The sequence below is a fragment of the Elephas maximus genome, chromosome 26 (genome assembly GCF_024166365.1).
Source record: "Elephas maximus indicus isolate mEleMax1 chromosome 26, mEleMax1 primary haplotype, whole genome shotgun sequence".
Taxonomy (NCBI): Eukaryota; Metazoa; Chordata; class Mammalia; order Proboscidea; family Elephantidae; genus Elephas; species Elephas maximus.
Window position 1 is genome coordinate 15,001,415 of NC_064844.1, and position 18,719 is coordinate 15,020,133.

At 52.5% G+C, this 18,719-nt stretch overlaps 1 protein-coding gene across 4 annotated transcripts in view; it reads right to left on the reverse strand.

Annotated features, from left to right (window-relative positions):
- TTC7A (tetratricopeptide repeat domain 7A) overlaps window positions 1–18,719 on the reverse strand; it is a 158,921-nt gene that overhangs the window by 10,330 nt on the left and 129,872 nt on the right. For all 4 annotated transcript variants that reach the window (XM_049870553.1, XM_049870554.1, XM_049870552.1 and 1 more), the window contains 4 exons: window positions 15,814–15,930; window positions 12,950–13,047; window positions 10,347–10,481; window positions 2,249–2,451 (listed from right to left, as the gene is read on the reverse strand). In XM_049870553.1, coding sequence (XP_049726510.1) covers window positions 2,249–2,451; window positions 10,347–10,481; window positions 12,950–13,047; window positions 15,814–15,930 — 553 coding nt within the window. The remainder of the gene's footprint in view (window positions 1–2,248; window positions 2,452–10,346; window positions 10,482–12,949; window positions 13,048–15,813; window positions 15,931–18,719) is intronic.

Genomic DNA, 18,719 nt, shown 5'->3' on the forward strand with positions numbered 1-18,719 from the left:
GAAGTTAAGTGTCTTTTCCTAAATAATGTGAGTGAATTAGGGCCCGGGCTAGGATTAGATTCCAGATGTCCTGAGTCCAAAGCTAGTTCAGGGAAGACACTTAGCTCAGGAACACTTGAGATTAACATATGCCAAAGGCTTCGCGTGTCTTTGGGAAAAGAGTGCTTAGTAACTCTTCCCTGGGGGTTGAAATCCGCTATTCTTCATGCGTGGGATGCTGGCAGGAACAGAGTGCACGGTAGGGGATGGGCTGCCCACGCTGGAGCCGACTGCCCCACTGCTTGTAACTTTAAAGACGGGCAGGCCTGGCTCCGGCTTGCTTGCTCCAATTTTATCAGATCAGCAAGGCACCCCGGGAGGAGGAAAAGGGCCATTTCAGAAACATCTGTGGGGAGCCACTCTGGGCAGCTATTCAGTTACCATGGAAACCCACCCTTGGAAACTGCTTCCATTTCAGGAAAATCGCTACAAACAATAATAAGCATAAATGAAAAATGGTATACTGTTACTTCAAAATTGTACTTGTTATTGGATTTTGTCGGGTCGTGGGGCTGAGACGGCAGGCTCATATCCGAGAACACAGTGGAAGGCGGGCACCTCTTCCTGGCTGTGAGCCTAATGACAGAGCCTGCCTCCTCCCTCCCATCTCCCTAATCAAGTTTCTGGATGTGACCTCCGGCGAGGCATTTATCAGAGAAGCTACAGTCTGAATTGCAGAGGCAGGAGGACTCGCCTTGTAAAAAACAAACATTTGCTGAGCAGACTGGAAGGCAGCCATGTGGATGGGGACGTGGGTCAGGGTGAGATGTCACTGCATGTTCACACAGGCCCCAGTTAAACACCCCTGAAGAAATCAGGTGGCAGGAATAATAGTTGAACTGGACATCTCCAGCACTCTAGTCCGTTTCTAAGCACTCTCAGGTTGGAGAGGACCTTATAAAGATGCCTGGTCCAGCTCCTCCTGCAAGTGATGTCTGCGTTCTCTTGGCAACGTCCTCACCAAATGATTATTGAGTTTGTGTTGGACGAAGAGTTAGCATGTTTCTCCTCACACTGAGCTGAAATCTCACTCCCTGTCGCTTCTACTTATGAACAAACCAGACCTGCCTTGGCAATAACCCTGCAGCCATCTGCAGTCATTCTCCTGGTCCTTCTGTTCTCCATGCAGGGAGGCAGTGATAGTCTAATCACCTTCTCAAACAGCTCTCGAGGGGGACGTCAGAGGTGGAACCTAGACTCTGACAGGAAGGACCATATCACCAGCGGTGGACTCCTAAATTATATTTCAAAATTCAATTGTGAACGAACAGGCTTTATGTGTTTCAGATCATTCCATTTGTCTCGGAAAGCAGCTAAGGAAGGCTGGAAAAAACATATTTCTAGGGCCTGATAACCACCTGTCAGAGCAGGTACTCAATAAATTTTCTTGGACCAGAGGATCCTCACCAGATAGGTAAGTAAAATCAAGGTTCAGAGAAAGGGCTGACTTGCTCATGATCACCCAGGAAGAGAAAAACCCAGGACAAGGGCACCAGCATCCTACCTCCCAGCCTCCAAGCCTTCTCACAGGAAGGCCCCTGTTGTACCCAGCAACCAAGTCTGTGAGCATCAAGCCTAGGACTGGTCCTGGGCCTTCTTACCACTGAGGGGTCATTCTCAATATGTGCTTGAGTCTGCCTGACATGAGAGCCGGGCCCAGAACACCCACTCTCTGCCACCAAGGGGACATGCTCTGAACTGGGGACTCTAGCCTCCAGCCTGAGGGGCGGCCCAAGGACCCCCAGAAAGAAGAGTATTTTGGTATCTACCTATAATCTGGATTTGCCTTCAGCTCAATGACCTGATGAGGAACAAAAGAAAGCCCTCTGGGGCCGCGTAACCCTACAGAAACCTACAGCAAAAACGAAGTCACAAAAAGTATCAGTCAACCCTTCTAGGCTTCTTCATTGACCCAGGCCCTGATCAAAGAAAACGGTCTCTCCTGACAGGAGGAAGAAGCCACCTCCCTCAAACGCCAGAGAACGGCAGTCGCGAGGTACTGGCCACGGTGGAGGGAGAGTGGGAGGCGGGTGAGGGGAACATGGGGGGGAAGGGGAGGGTGGAGAAGAGTGTGGGGAGAGGATATGGTGGAGGTGAGGTGAGGGGGAGCATGGGGGGAGGGGAGGGTAGAGGTGAGGAGAGGGGGAGTGTGAGGCGGGGTGAGAAGAGGGGACGGGGGGGTGAGGCGGAAAGATGGGGGCTCACTCACGAGGCTGTGCATGATGCGTACGCCGTCGGGGTTCACCGTGAGTGCCTCCTTGTACAGTTGCTCGGCCTCCTCCAAACTGCCCTTCAACTCGGCCAAGCGGCCCCGCATGTAGAGCACCGAGTGTGAGGTGGGGAAGAGGCCCGCCGCCTCCTGGATGCAGAAGCCTGCTTCCTTGAGGTGCTGCTGGTCCATGAACAGCTCAGCTGTGAAGCCAGAAGGGCAGTGGGAGGTGTGAGTGGTGGATGAAGCTGGAGGCCGCGGCCCCCTCCCACATTTCACCGTCAGCCCCCAGTGTTTGGTAGTAACACTAAAAAAAAACCAAACCCGTTGCCATTGAGTTGAATTTGGCCCATGGCGACCCTATAGGACAGAGCAGAACTGCCCCATGGGGTTTCCAAAGAGCGGGTGGTGGATTTGAACTGCTGACCTTTGGTTGGCAGTCGAGCTCTTAACCACTGCGCTACCAGGGCTCCGCTAATAACACTAGGTGATGTTTTTTGAGTGCTTACTATATGCCAGGCATCGTGTAAGTGCCCACAGGGATGTCCTCCCTCAATCCTCACACAAACCCTGGAGAACAGGTGCTTTTATGATTACTCTAAAAATGAGCAGGCCGGCACAGAGAGCTTGAGGAATTTGCCTAAGATCCCAGGGAGTAATTTATGCAGCCAGGGTTTCCATTGGGTGTCTGGCTTCAGAGCCTGCTGTGGGGACGCGGATGGTGTCCCCTGGCGACTCTGACTTCTTTTTCACTGTCTCTTCACTTCAGTTGTTCTTTATGTGTCTGGGCGCAGGGGATGAAACTAGATAATGTTGACCTGGCCTCTCAGCCAGGAGAGGAGACTGTGCCTGGCTAACTCCACCCGGTGTGATCAGCACGAGGGTGGGGGTGCTCAGAACCCCCAGGGAGAACCAAGGGATCCTGCCATAGGAGGGGGCTGGGAGGACGAGAGCCTGCTAAGGGCAGAGCTGGGGCTCAAACCAGGTGGTGTCGGGAACAGCTACAAAACAAATGATCGGCACCAAGGTGTCTGTGTGCCAAGCTCCAAGCCTAAGAAACATTTTCTCTCACTAAGCGCTCAGCTGCTAACCGAAAGGTTGGCGGTTTGAACCCACCAGCGGCTCCTCGGGAGAAAGATGTGGCAGTCTGCTTCTGTAAAGATTATAGCTTTGGAAACCCTATAGGGCAGTTCTACCCTGTCCTACAGGGTCCCTGTGAGTCAAAATGGACTGGACGGCAACAGGATTGGTTTGGTTTAATCCTTACGAGGATGCTCGGAGGGAGGGAGGTACCATCATGATTCCACTTTAACAAACCAGGCTGAGGTGAGGACCTCGCCAGATTCCCTCTGTGAGAAAGAGCAAAGCCAGGGCTGGGCGCCCTACAGATCGCAGGCCTCCTCCTGAAGCCCAGGGCTTTCGGCTGCACCCGGGGAGAGGGATGGGGGCTCACACCTTTTTGCTGGCAGGCCTCTGCCCCAGGACCAGTTGGAGTTCTTTCCCCAGACCAGTAAAAATGGGGCCGTTCTGACAACCTGGGCCACTGCACACAGACACGCATTTCCTACCCTGCTGCTGGGGTGCACACCAGACCAGGCGCTGTTAGAGACGTTGTTTGGGGCTGCAGCTGGCCTCCCCACGTGCTCGCTGACCATTTGGCCTTCCTCTCACGGTGGCCAGGGCTCAGCTGCCCTTCCGGGGCTGGGGCACGGACTGAAGTCACAGAAGGGTCACAACACAGGTGCGGAGCACAGAAGGGCAACCGGAGCCTGACTTGTGACTTTGCCAAGAGCTGTTCCCAGCAGAGGCTGAAAGCTGAGGTTACGCTGGGTTGGGGGTAACAGACACCTCCTGAGGAAGCTCCCAGAAAGGTGGAAAACCTACCTTGGTGTCCTGCCCTAACTAAAACCAGGATGGCTGCGGAGCACTCAGTGCCCTTGGCGTGCACGCCGCCTCAGGCTCACTGTGCAATAAATGTAGCTTGCAACATCCTAGAACAGTATAGGGGCTTCTGAGGGGTGCTTTTTTCTCTGGTGGAGATGAGAAATTTGGAGGAATCTGAGGATTAATTAGAAAACAGACAAGGCAAGCTTCTATGACAAGGAAAAGAGAAATGCAGGCTCTGGTCCCCAGAGACAGCCTGGACTGGACGGTCCAAGGCAGAAGGCACTGGAAGGTGAGGCCAGCAAATGCAAGGTTTCAACTCAGGGCCTTGCTGGGCCAGGTAGGGGCCCAGGCTGCCTCAGTGCCCATACCCAGCTCCGTGGTCCTGTTCCCTTCCTGCGCTGCCCTTGGGGCTCCCAACAGGCTGCCTTTGTAACTGAGCCATCATTGTGCAACTATTGAGCACTGACTGTGTGCCTGGTCCTCGCATGAGAAGAAGAAAGCCAGGGAGTCACTGAGGCATCAAACTGTTACTTGAGAGATGTAGGGCAGTGGAGTGACAAGTATCCACTCTGAGTGCCGTGGGCATTCAGGAGGGGTCGTCCTGGAAAGGTGGGATAAGGGAAGCCTTCCTGGGGGAGACTGCAAGGGAGCTGGGGCTTGAGGGCTGCAGAAAGCACTGGGACTGCAGTCAGAGAAGGGAGGTTATGCTAACAAGGAGGGCCAGGCGCCAGGGCAGAAGCAGCCGAATCCCCCAGGGTGACAAGGGGAAGCAGAAGGCTGTGTGGGAGCGAATGTGGTAGTGGGCTGCCCTTCCTGCATCAGTCCTTGGGGATGCTTCCTCCATTGCCAGGGGCCAGGGACCAGGCTCTCCACTCCTGTGGACCCTGCCCAGCAGCCAGTCCCAGGCCTGGCCCACTGGCCCGGCATGGCTCATTAAGCTGTTTACAACTTGCCACCCTGCCTCCCGAGGTGGCCCCTGGTCCCTCCCTGGAGAGACTTCCATAGTGCCTTCACATCAACAGATTTCAATTACAGAAGGCTCACCAGCTCCTCCTGCCTCAGGCCCTGGGGCTTTCCGAGGCCCTGAGCTTGTCAGGCTGGCCAAACACCAGAAACAACATGCCCTGAAAAACAGGCAAGGTTGCTTGGCTCTGCTGGGCTTCATTACCATTTCGGCAGGAAACCAGATGACAAAGAACAGAGCCAGAGAAGTGAGGTCTGCAGAGGAGTGTGCATGGGGTGGGCCTCTGCGGGGCAGACAGGCCCACAGGTCAGGGACTGCTGGGAGCACCCTTCCTCCTAGCCTGTGTCCCTGGGCAGTTGACCTTGGGCCCTGGCCGCCATTTTACCAAACATGGTGCTCCCCAGACAGCTGCAGCCACAGCGGGAGGCAGTGGCACCATGCCCACTCGCCACCCGGACCCACTTGCTCCCTTCCAGCCCTGGCTGCAGGGCCCTGCCATCACACCCTGCCACCCGCCTGCCCAGGAATGGATGAGCGCTCACAGTTACTAGATTTTCCTTGTATTTTCATTGCAGTCCTCATTACCCCAGCAAATAGGGACGTGACGTCAAAGGGCCCCCGTCCCACTCCCTCGGCTCCTTGTTCCTCTCTTGTCCCCCGGGTTCCTCGCCTCTCATCTTCCTCCCCGCCCACCTCGTCTCCTGCCCGTGTCTTTTCCTCTTTCCTCCATCCCTTTCTGCCCCACCACCCACCTTGCAGCACTGCAGGCTACAAACGGAGAACATCTTCTCCCTGGGCTCTGTCGAGAGTCCCTTTTAGTGCTCTTTCTGAGGCAGCCTGGCCTAACCCTCCACGCAGAGCAAGCCCTGTCTTCCTGCCAATGTGGCGCTCCCCCACCGCTCCGTCAAGTCCCAGGCCTGAGTTTCGGCGGGGCTCACTCTCTGTTGGCTTGCCCTCAGGGGGGCCCTGAGCTGAGCAGATGAGGGACAGCCCGAGGCCACTCCTAAGGCTGTGCAGGGGCCTCTCCAGGAGAAGTATGCTCCCCAGAGAGGCCCTCCTCTGAGACCTCAGAAAGGAGAGTGCCATCAGGGCAAGAGCGCAGAGGCCTCAGGGACTGGAGGGAAATAAGGCTAGGCCCTGAAAAGAACTTGGCTGTGGCTGGCCATGACCTCCAGTGGGGTCATAAAAACTGCCCCTGAAAGGAAGGAGGCATCCCTTCCCATGTTAACAGACCCTCAGAAAGTATGGACGCCAGAATTAGGCAGAGGTAGGGGTGAGGGGAGGGAGGGTAGGGTGAGGGAGAAGACCAGGGGAGCTGCAGCAGAGAAAGACCAGGAGAGTAACACAGAGACTCCAAAGGTCTAAAGCATTCCAACAGACTGGGCAAAGACCCTCTGCCCTCCTGGTATAGGCCACAGGGACCCAGAGAAGGGACACAATTTGCCCAAGGTCCAGAGGGAGTTGGAGGCTCTGTGTGCCTGGGATGCTGACTTCCGGTCCTGAGAGTGCTCTCCTCAGGGTTCAGGAAGCTGGGAGGAGGGGATGAGGGGCAGAGAGGGTGGGAAGAAGATAAAGGTCCAGCAAGGAAAGAGGGACTAAAGGCAGGAGGGAGAGAGAAGGGTGGGGGCCTGGGAAGAGAGAAGGAAGACAAGGAAAAGATGAGCAGGAAGAGGACACAAAGCGTAGAGGATGTGAAGGGCCTACAGTAAGAAATGGTCTCCCCTTTGACCATAATTTTATAATAAATATGTCCATATCTATGTCCATATAATAAATATGGAGAGCTCTGGCCGCCCCATCCCGGTTTCCCCAGCTTACCCAGCCTCCCTACTGACAGTAGGCCCGCCTGCAGAGCCAAGGCACTACCGTGAATGGGGCACTTAGCAGTGGACACTCAGGCCAGCTTCCCCCAGCCAGAAGCAGCCCCTAAGCCCCTGGGCCTCCGACGCAGGTGAGCTCTCTCCACATCTGGCTCATTGCCCCCTCCCGTAGGCGTTAGCACTGTGAGCAGAAAGGAAGAGACACACCGCTTTCCTGGAAAGCCCCTCAGGCCACTCAGGATCCCCGAAGCCCTTCTGCCAAAGAGGCAGCTCCTGAAGTGGTCTCTGGGAAGCGGAGAGCCTGTAAGGCTTCTCATAGTGAACTGGAGTGGGAGGGAGGCCTGAAGGGGAAGGAGGGGAAGACGAGAGTTGGGAGAGGAAGGAAGTGACATTTCCCAAGCAAAGACTGGATTCCTCCTGGAACCTAACTGCTGAAACAGATTGCGACGTGATTTATCTTAAACCAAACCAGGGAGATTAGCTCGTTCCAAAATGATAAAGAGGGCTCTTCTCTTCCTGCACTTTTGCTGCAGCTGGTGGAAGCATCACTCTTAGCCTGGGTCAGGCGGGGTGGGCTTAGGGAGAGGGCTTTGCCTTGGTCAGCTGCTCCCGGCAGCCCTGCATCCAGCAAGTGCTCAGTAGATGCCTGCTGGTGATGGTGGTGGCCAAGGAAGGGGGGGAGCTCGTGGAGTGCTAACTGCTCCAGGATCTTCCCACGCTCAGAACGCAAGGCCTAGGGCACCTTCTCACTCCCCTTCCTGGCTGCAGCAGCTGTCCACCACGTCCCTTCTTCTCTGCTGATAGATCCCCTGATTTTTAATAATCTGTTAAACTCATTGTTGTTGAGTTGATTCTGACTCATAGTGACCCTATAGGACAGAGGAGAATTGCCCCATAGGGTTTCCAAGGAGCGGCTGGTGGATTCAAACTGCTGACCTTTTGACTACCAGCCGAGCTCTTAACCACTATGCCACCAGGGCTTCAGTTGCTGTTAGTGGACTCCAGCTCATGTTGACTCATGTGTCAGAGTAGGACTATGCTCTATAGGCTTTTCAATGGCTGATTTTTCAGACTATCACCTGGCCTTTTGTCTGAGGTGCCTCTGGGTGGACTCGAACCTCCAACCTTTCCATTAGCAGTAGAGCACGTTAACTGTTTGCACCAATTAACTCTAATGGGGCCTATGGACATGAGAACAACGACATTTCCCAGAGTTCTTTGCAGTGAGGTTTGGCCATATGGCTAAGTCCTGGCCAATGGATCACAATGGGACGTGATGTGTGCAAATTTTAGGATCAATCCTTATAGGGAGGGGGTGTGCCCTTCTTTCCCTCTTCCTAGTTTATCTTATGATTTGGACTGTGAATGTGGTGAGGAGCCATCTTGGACCAAATGGATAAGAGTGATACCCTAGGGATAACTGAAGGAGCTTGGGTCCCTGGACCCAGGAGAGCCAAGCTATCACATCAGCAAAGGCTGTCAGCTCTGTTTTGTTAAAGGATTGAGAAACGACGTGTACTTTGTATAAGCCACTCCTGTTTGGGATCTGTTACATGCTTCCAAACCTACATCCTAAGGCTATACTGCCCAACCATTACTTGGCACCACGTTCAAAGCATTCAGATTCTGTTCTCGCTGAGTTCTCATCTGTGTGGTTACGCTGTGAGGGGGCAGCTTTCTACTCTAGGCACACGTAGGCGCTGTCCCCAGTCGGCCCCATCAAGAGTCTCTCATGTCTTAGAAGACAAGGAATCTTTTCCTAAGAGGATGCCTTGTTTATTATGCCTCTGGGTTTTTCAACATTCCTCTTCCTACTTAAGATGGAACAAGCTGACTGTCGAGTGCAGCCCCCACACATCCCTCACAGCCGGAGGGACTCGAGGATGCTAACTGGGGCAATCTCTGCATTATTAAAATGCTTCCGTGTCTAGCCTTCCTTTGAGTTCTGGTCCAATTTTTTTTTTTTCCCTCAGATTCAGAGCCTACAGTAGTGGTGTTGAGGACGAGGGTGGGCGTCCTGCATACTAATGTGTCCATGTGTGAAATACATGCCACAGGAAACCTTAGTTTTCAGTTAACAAGCACATTCTCTGACTTGTCAAATCCACATGTCCCAGTAAGTGACTGTCTACTTTCCGTCTCTTCTCTGTCTACCCTCAGGGACCGCTGGCACCACCGTCTTGGCAAGGAGGGACAGAGAGGAAAATAATCACAGAAAAGGAAGAGGACGCACTCCTGGGTCAAGAGTGCCACTTGGGCCATACGAGATCTAGGCACATGTTGCCCCGGTGGCATTTTTAGGATTTCCCTTATTCTCTCATTCCTCTTTATTCCTCTGTTGCCATTTTAATTCAGTTGGGCACTTATTTTCTCTGCCTTGGATTTTCTCTCTCTCTTTTCACTGTTATTTACCTCTCACACCACTGTCAGATTAAATTTTCAAACACTGCCTCTCGGTGAGTCGCTCAGCCCCACTCCTCAGTTAGAGGTCAAAGGTGCTCAGGTCTGTGGTGCACACGGCCTGTCCCCACCACAATGACAAGGGATGCAGAAGGCCAGCACCACTTACCAAGCACTTCCTATGGGCCACACACAGCATTAACACACCACCGTAGCTCATTCTCCCTTACAGGTCTGGGAGGAAACCAAGGCCCCAAGAGATGGGCACCGGCCAGCAGTGAGCTGGTATTGGAACCCAGGTCTGTGTGACTGAAGCTGAGGCTTTATGGACCCTGTCTCCCCAACACCAACTAACCTTCAAACTCAGCCTGCCTCCCCAACACTCACTAACCTTCACACTCAGCCTGCCTCAATACCAATTAACCTTCACACTCAACCTGCCTCTTCAACACCAACTAACCTTCACACTCGACCTTCCTCCCCAACACTCGCTAACCTTCAAATGCAACCTGCCTCCTCAACACCAACTAGCCTTCACACTCAACCTGCCTCCCCAACACCAACTAACCTTCAAATTCAACCTACCTCCCCAACACCAACTAACCTTCACACTCAACCTGCCTCCCCAACACCAACTAACCTTCACACTCAACCTTCCTCTCCAACACCAACTAACCTTCAAATGAACTCTACCACCAGACTGCACTTCCTTTGGGGCCCCCATACCTCATCTCTTCTCTAGCCACTCCATGAGCTCTCTGGGGTTTGCAGTTCTACTTGGAGAATGTGGGAAAGAAGGGGGGATGGGGCCTGTGTTTGAGACTAAAAAGACTATCCATTTGAATGGCCTTTCATGGCCTCAAGGCAGGCAGGTATGTCCCCATTTGGTGGACAGGGAAACTGATAGCCAGATAGACTAAGTGACTTGCCCAGGGCAAGACAGGGCTCTGAGAGCTTGGGTGGCCTGCAGGTAGGCAGGTGGGTGTTCCTGGGACGAGACGCCCCAGCTGGGGCCAGAGGCACTCACCAGCCTGCAGCCAGATCTGTTCCAGCGTGGTCCACAGCTGCATGGGGCCTTGCTTCAGGACTAAGCTGGGCATGGTCAGCTCCGACATGGCCTCCTCCAGTCGGGAGGCCGCGATGGACGATGCCCGTCGAGAGCCTGCAGAACAAAAAGGAGCAGGCTGAGTGGCAGAGTCCCCAAGAGCAGGAACTGTCTAGTCCCATGGGGACAGACCAGGCATTCCAAGTCAGGGCAGGGAGCACAACCTGGCAGCTGAAAACCGGCACCCCAATCCACCTGGCAGGGCCTCCCGCCCCTGTCCTCTTACACGCAGCTGGTGAAAGCAGCTTTCTTGGGGGCTATCAGGCAGAAGTCCCACTTCCAGGGATCTCTTGCTAAAGAAAACAATCATAAACATAGGCAGAGATGCTCATCATACCATTGCCTATAATGCCAGGAAAAAAAAAAAGGTATCTACATGTCTAATAGCAGTTGATTAAAAATTAGTGAGGGTATAATAGTACAAAACTATGAAGTCATTACAATAACCATGCATAAACAGGTATATCAACGTGGAAAGATGCTGGCATTTTACGGTTAGGAGTAAAAAGGTTACAAAAGAGTTGGATCGCATTTTTGTAAAAAACTACGGACACAGAAAAAAGTCTGAAAGACCATTTATTGGGTCAGAGTGGTGAAATTATGGCTGATTTTTCTTTTCTCCCTTTTGCTACTTTTACTTTTTGTTTGCACGTTACTGTTTCACATATATAAAGATCCTGTTCACAGTTATGCTGTGAAGGATTCTTGCGTAGCTGCTCAGGTCAGGCCCCATGCCTTCTGGAACCTTTCCCCAGAGCAGTTCTGGGCATCACGAGCCCTGCTCAGAATATACAAGCTGCTGACATTTACAACTCCCATGCATGTGAAACGCGAGCACTTTCTGTCACTCTCACAGGCAATGATGGCTCCAGTAAACTCAGGAGACCTCAGGGCAAACCACAGAAGATTCTAATTTATAAGAAAAGGGCACATGTGTCCTGGTAACTCTGCTCATGGCTCTTCCTCTTTAACTGCAAGGTGGCTGTTGTTAGCTGCCATGGAGCTGGTCCCCGACTCATGGGGACCCCACGTGTTACATAGCAAAACTGCTTCATAAGGCTTTCTTGGCTACAGTCTTTATGGAAGCAGATACTCAGGTCTTTCTTCCGTGGAGCTGCTGGGTGGGTCCGAACTAGCAGCTTTTACGTTGCAGTGGCTAATCTTCTTAGGTTGTGCCACCCAGGCTCCTTATGCCCTCTTTAGTTGTTCCCTCCTAGGGAGACAGCAGCTCCACAGACTGCAGGCACTCCTGAGAGGTGCTGCCACGGGTTGAATTATGTCCCCCCCAAAAATATGCATATTACCTTGGTTAGGCCATGATTCCCAGTATTCTGTGGCTGTCTTCCATTTTGTGATTGTAATTTTATGTTAAAGAGAATTAGGGGGGATTGTAACACCCTTACCAGGTCACATCCCTGATCCAATGTAAAGGGGGTTTTCCTGGGGTGTGGCCTGCACCGCCTTTTATCTCTCCAGAGATAAAAGGAAAGGGAAGCTAGCAGAGAGAAGGGACCTTATACGACCAAGAAAGCAACACCGGGGGCAGAGAGCATCCTTTGGACCTGGGATCCCTGTGCCTGAGATGCTCCTTGACCAGAGGAAGATTGAGGACAAGGACCTTCCTCCCAAGCCAACAGACAGAGAAAGCCTTCCCCTGGAGCTGATGTTCTGAATTTGGACTTTTAGCTACTTTACTGTGAAGAAATAAATTTCTCTTTGTGAAAGCCATCCACTAGTGGTATCTCTGTTACAGCAGCACGAGGTGACTAAGACAGGTGCCTATGAAGTAAAGTGCTAGGTATGGCTGTAGGATCAACACCACCAGCACCTGGCAGCTTGGCTCCTGTCTGCAGAAGTGAAAAACAACGAGCAAGTCCACTAAACACAGCTCTACTTACACTTTCTGACAATAACTAACTCTTCTTCCTCCCCCTTAAAAAAAATTTTTTTTTCAAGTTTTTAAATTAATTACATTTTAAAATTCGGCTTTAATCAGGGGTCCTCAGTTAAAAAATGTGAATTTGCAGTTCCTGAACTCATTTGGATTTCCTACGCCTTGGGTTTCAGGGTGAGTTTTACCAGGAAAATGTCAGCTCTGAGGTTAGTTAAGAGTTGTAAATAGAAGCTCAATCCACTCTTTTCTTTGACTCAATTTACTGAGAAGATTAGGCAAACTTTGCCTCTAGCTTTAGCTTAAGGAAAAACCGTTTCTGTGCTCCCCAGCCATCTTTCCACTCGTCTCCCCTCTCTTCACCCGCACCCCCAGGAGGTAGATGTTCCTCCCATGCCTCCTCCAGCTCCCCCCACCGCCCACTCCAGGCCTGCAGCCATCCCTCCTCAGTGCCACCATCAGCCCTGAAGGACGCCTAGAGGTAGCTCCTGGGCCAGCGGCAGGCACGGAGCCGTGGTAGGGTTTGACCAACTGGGCAGGGCTCTCCTCAGATGCCACACCTCCTGTCTATGCCCTCAGGCCAGGAGGGTGGGCTGCGGCCCTCACAGAGTGGGCTCCCCAGACTCGTTCTTACCGGAGTCAGCCTCATGGGCGTCAGGCAGAGTCAGGTGCATGCCACTCTGCTTCTTCAGGGTGAGGCCCTCGCCAAAGCTGCTGTCCTTCTCCAGGCCGCTGGAAGGCAAGGGAGGGGCAGCGCCTGGTAAGGTGGAGGGGAGCATCACCTAGGGCCGGCCGGCCAGGGGAGCAAGGGAGCCTCACTCAGGGAGGCTCTGGTCTGAGTCCAGGCCCGAGCACAGAGCCAAAGTCAGGACCACCGGGAAGGACAGTGACAACCAGAGCGGCAGGAGAGATCCCAGCTCGGGCTTGGAATTCTAGAATCTGGCTCGCTTCAGCAGCTGAACATTATATTTCTCCCTAACACACTCACACGCACACACACCCACATGCACACACTCACACATGCACACACTCACATACGACCACGTGCTGCCCACTCTGTGTGTGTTGGCCCAGCAGTCTCTTCACAATCCCCGAAAGCCACCACATTTCATTCCCAAAGCTACATGCTTGCTCATGCTGCTGGCCCCAATGATGCCCTCACCATTCTCCTCTGTCCACCAAATCCTACCTGTCCTTTACCACCTGGCTGAGTGCTTCCCATGCATCTGGAAAGCCTCCTGTGCCCCCTATGCCCACAGCTGCCCCCTTCTTTGCTCTTGGTCCCTGCAGATCGCAGCACTGCATACGCTGAGGTTAGGAACTGTCCCACACTGCCTGTTCCCACCTCCACAGTGGGCGAGACTGAAGGCCAGGGACCAGCAGCGCTTTTCCGCCTTTTGTTGCCCTCATAATGACAGGCAGAGTGCCAACACAGAGCAGGGTCTGTGGGCTGGCTTCGAAGGAAAGCCAGGTCTTCAGAGAACGCCCAAAGTGCTCCAGTCTGCGCCTCAGGGAAGGAAGGCCCAGATGCCACTCCCTGCCACAGGCTCCTTTACCCCAAGCTGCCAAGGTGGCTCCAGAGGAGCCAGTGGGAGCCCCCGGGTGGCAGATAAACAAGCATGGGGATCCCAGTCACCCCATCCCTGCAGCTCCCACACTGCTGGGGACGTTCCTCCTTCTCAGAGTGGGCAGTGAGGGAAGCCAGGAGGGAGCCACCCGCTCAGCCTGTTTCCACTGCCAGGGATGCCCATGGCCTTGAACCTTGCTGGATGGGGAAGCTTAGAGGAGGATCAAGGTGGAAAGGGTAGGTGAGGAGAAGGCAGCTCCAGCCCGGGGCAGAAGATTTCTTCCCATCAGAGATGCGCCAAGATGACTGTCCCACACACAATGCCGGGGCCTGAGTGTCCTCGCCATCCTAACTCAGGCTCAGACTGGTACAAACGTAGGCCTGCAGATGCATAGCCACTTTTGTGGGGATTAAAGGAACCACTCACAAAAACACAGTGGTTCAGGGCTGGTTCCCTTCCTCTCCCACTGGGACAGTTAATTTTATACGTCACCTTGGCTAGGCTGTGGGGCCCAGTTGTTTGCCAAACAAAATGGACGCAGTGCTGGAAGTGCTCATGTGCCTATGCCAAGAATTTGGAAGACAGCTACCTGGCCAACCAACTGGAAGAGATCTATATTTGTACCCATTCCAAAGAAAGGTGACCCAACAGAATGTGGAAATTATCAAACAATATTATTAATATCACACACAAGTAAAATTTTACATCTGAATCCTGCTTTTGTTTAGAGGTTATATGTAAACCCTATTGTGTCTCTGTGGTGTGATTAAGAATGTTGCTGATGTAACCTGTGTGAGCTCCCTACTTGTAAACCCCTTTAAAATTAACTTGGTGGCAGCAGCTCTGACTGACTCCTTTTCCTTGCACAACGAAATAAAGGTGTCTTTTCTGTTTACTGGCCCATATGGCTCACGCAGAGCAAGAACCTGGGGTTTCCACCAGGTAACAGTGTGGAAACCCCAGGTAACAGCTGAAAAGCCCCTCACCGCAGAGCCGCCACCTGACAGTTTCTGTCACCTGAAAGCCTTGGGAAGATGACATGGAAAAAAGCGGGCTCCTACCCACAGGAGGCCCCTCCCCCTGTGGTCTGCACAGACCGAGCCCAGGAGCGCCACTGGGTTGGAACAGAGACTTTCTGCAGGTTCCGCCAGGACAAGAATCCTCTGCTCTGGCCAGAAAAAAATCAGAGCCCAGGCTGCGGACTACAGCAGGAGACAGGCTGTGGAGGATGGCAGGGGTGGGGGTGGTCCTCGGGACCCCTGCCTCCTCCTCTTCCAGCTTCCAAATGAAGCCAGAATAGAACTGACAGGCCAAGCGTGGAACTCATGAGACTGGGGTTCAAGTCCCAGTGCTATCACTAACAGGCGAGTAACTTTGGCAAATTTTATAAGGTCTCTGGGTCTCAGTTCCTCACTGGTGTGAGCATAAAATCTGAGAATGCGTAAGATATAAGCAGCTGATGTATAAGATGAGGAGCCCTGGTGGCACAGTGGTTAAGTGTTCGGCTGCTAACCAAAAGGTCAGCAGTTGGAATCTACCAGCTGCTCCTTGGAAACCCTATGGGGCAGTTCTACTCTGTCCTATAGGGTTGCTATGAGTTGGCATTGACTCGACAATGGGTTTGGTTTGGTTTCTGTATAAGATAAAGCAACAAGCTCAGCACCTGGCCCAGGTGCTCAATAAAGATTGCCCTTCCTTCTTATTCCTCTGAGCCTCAGTTTCCTAAATAGGGTCCTTATGTACCTCACAGTAGACTATCAAGAGGTTAAAATTAGACCATCAATGCAAAAAGCCCCATGACCAGTAAGTTCCAGTTCTCATATTCAAACGTCCTCACCGTCCCATCCCACTAGCCATCACCTGCTCTTCAGCTGTGGATATTGCTTGGCAGCCATGGCCTGCAGGCCAAGGGACAAGGACGGCCACTCACCCCAGCTGGGAGAAGCTGTAGAGACTCTGCCACAGCCGTAGCATTTGTCTGCAGGTCACGAGGGCTTCCTCCGGGCCTTTCAGCACCTGCTCCAGCTTCACCTTGGTGAACATCAGGCTGTGTGAGGAACAGAGGCAGTCACCGAGGGCCCGTTTCATCAGGCTCTTCCTAGGGTGAGACCCCAAGAGTCTGCCCCACCAGACACCCCCATCTGCCCACCGCCTCAGCCCACAGAAGGCAGAGGGCCCAGGAGTATGTCAGTCTTCGGTACCCCTGGAGGGCTTGCTTTCTCTCTGTGCCTCAGTTTCTCCTCATCATCAGTGCCCAAGCATGAAGGAGTCTTCTGCATTTGTCAGTGTCCGCCCTCTCACTCCACATGTCCCCTTCGCATTCTCTGCCCCGCCCCACCATCTGAAGCACTGGCAAACGTGATTACAAGTCTCATTTTGCTGTCTCTATCCACATCCTCAGCTGAACGGCGTCTCGCTGAACACATGGTAATGTGTTATGGATTGAATTGTGTCCCTCCCGAAATATCTGTTGTAAATCCTAAACCCTTATACTTGTGGATATAAACCCATTTGGAAATAGGACTTTGTTTTTATGCTAATGAGACCCTATCGGTGTAGGGTGTGTTTGAAGCCAATCACTTCTGAGATACAAAAGAGCAGCTGAGGCAGAGAAGGAAGCCCAAACGGAGGGGACTGAGCAGAAGATACATGTCGCATGAAGATCGCCAGCCAAGAAACAGAAGCTCAGAAGAGACACAGGCCTTCCTCTAGAGCTGACAGAGAGAGAAAGCCTTCCCCTAGAGCCGTTGCCCTGAATTTGGACCTCCAGCCTTCTAAACTGTGAGAAAGTAAACTTCTGTTTGTTAAAGCCACTCATTTGTGGTATTTCTGTTATAGTAGCACTAAGAAACTAAGACACCATGTTTTATACTCGTAGCCCCACAGGGTCCAGGGCAGGGCCTTGGATAAGGAACACACTCAGAAAGCAACTTGGAATCAAAGAACGAGGCTGAACAAGGAATTGGTAAAAAGGTTGCCTAAAGGCAGAGTTCTGCTTTCTATCTCGAAGGCACATAGTTAAGTGCTCAACTAACATTTCCTAAATTGAAACGCAAACTTTATTTCCTGACCCTTGCTACAAGAGGAGGGTCATGTCTTACTTTATCCAAAGACTCTTCGCTGAATTTCCTAAAAGAGCCAGCTCCCTTTACACACTCAGTAGGATTAAAGCCATATGAAATTCCATTCAACTATCATTTACAGTTACGATGTAAAAAGAGAGAACAATTACAGTATTTCTTTCAATCTGAAAACGTGAAGTCCCACAAGTTAAGAAAGGTGTGGGGATGTGGCTGTTAGCATGGATGGGAAGAGAAGGAAGGGGCTGGGTCCTACCAGGAGGCAGGATCACAGTAGGGGCACTAAGCACAGCAGGGACAGCCAAAATATTGAACAGACCAATCACTTGGCCCCCACCCACCCATGGAGGCCCTTCTGAGCCAGGTGTGCGCCTGAGGCCTTCCCTCAGGGAAGTTCTGGGCTTCTGGGCGAGGGGTCAAGGTAGCTGGGATATTTAGGAGGTTCAAGTCAGAGGCTATTTACCAATACAGGTAGTCCCTGACTTATGATGTATTCCAGTTACAACGAATTTCTGTTTTCGTGGCTTATGTAACTGGAGAAGCAGGAAGCACAGAAGTTGAAGTTGTAAGTTTTTATGTAATGCTCCCAACCCCCAAAGACAAATGAAAACTGGATTTATAAAGATAAAGATAAAAAAAGGCAATAATAATGAAAACTAAAAAAAAAAAAAAGGTATCCAACTTACGTCAGAACTGATCTACAACAGCAGAGTCGCTGGAATGGAAGCCCGTCATAAGTCGGGGACTACCTGAATTTTTACCACTGGCACTGCCAGTAACACAGACACACACCAGCTGCCTGGGGGGCCTGCGGGGAGCTTGGCTGCGACTCTCCGCTCTCACTGAGCGGTGAGCAGAGAGGCCCTTTTGTTGAGGGCATTGTTGTTGGGCAGGTCACATGACTGTTACCCCCCAGCCTGATTGCCGCCTGGGTGGCTCCGCCTCTGCTTTGGGGAATCTGAAGAAGCAGAAGACAATTTCTGCCTTCTCAGTAATAATTAGAGTGCTATAAAAGACAAATTGCCCAGAGAATCGAGTGCTGTATTTTTGGAACAGGCTCAGGGCCTGGAAAAAACAGACAGGGCGTCTTGCTGGGGCTGGTGTTTGATGCCAAGGAGGGGGTGGGATTTGGCTGGGTACAGGGAGAGAGGAGAAGCTTGGGGCTGTGGAGCAGGGGGCTATTGGGCTGCAGCAGGTGGGTGTTGGGGAAGTATGAAAGCTCCTCCTCAGGGAACATCCAGGCTCAAGCCCAACCCAAAAAGTTGCCCTCCGCCCAGGCAGAGTGGCTGAGTCCCCTGGGCAGGGTGACTCCAGGCTGAGCTGGTTCTCAGGGACAGGGAACTGGGCTGAGCTCCCTCGCAGACCAGCCCTGCAGCGTTCACCAGAAGGGCGGGCGGCCCTGCACAGCTCTCGGCTGACCTATCACCATTCTATGGGGCCCGCCTCCTCCACTCCAGCTCTGTGACCCCAGAAAAGCAACGGCAGGCTGACCATACATGTGCTTGGAACAGAAATGGCTGAAAGCCGAGCTGGTGTCACAGTGACTTCTACCAGCGCAGGCTGCATCTTTGGCTGCTGACATTCCATTAACATGAGTGGCGCAGAGGGGAATTTCTCAACCCAGCCACATCCTTTCTGGGCAGGGGTCAGTGCTCCCTCTCACCTGATCCTTCACTCCCATGCTGGGAGGCTGCAGAGAGTCTCCTGACAGCTTCTTTCTTTTTTTCATATATATATATATATATATATATATATA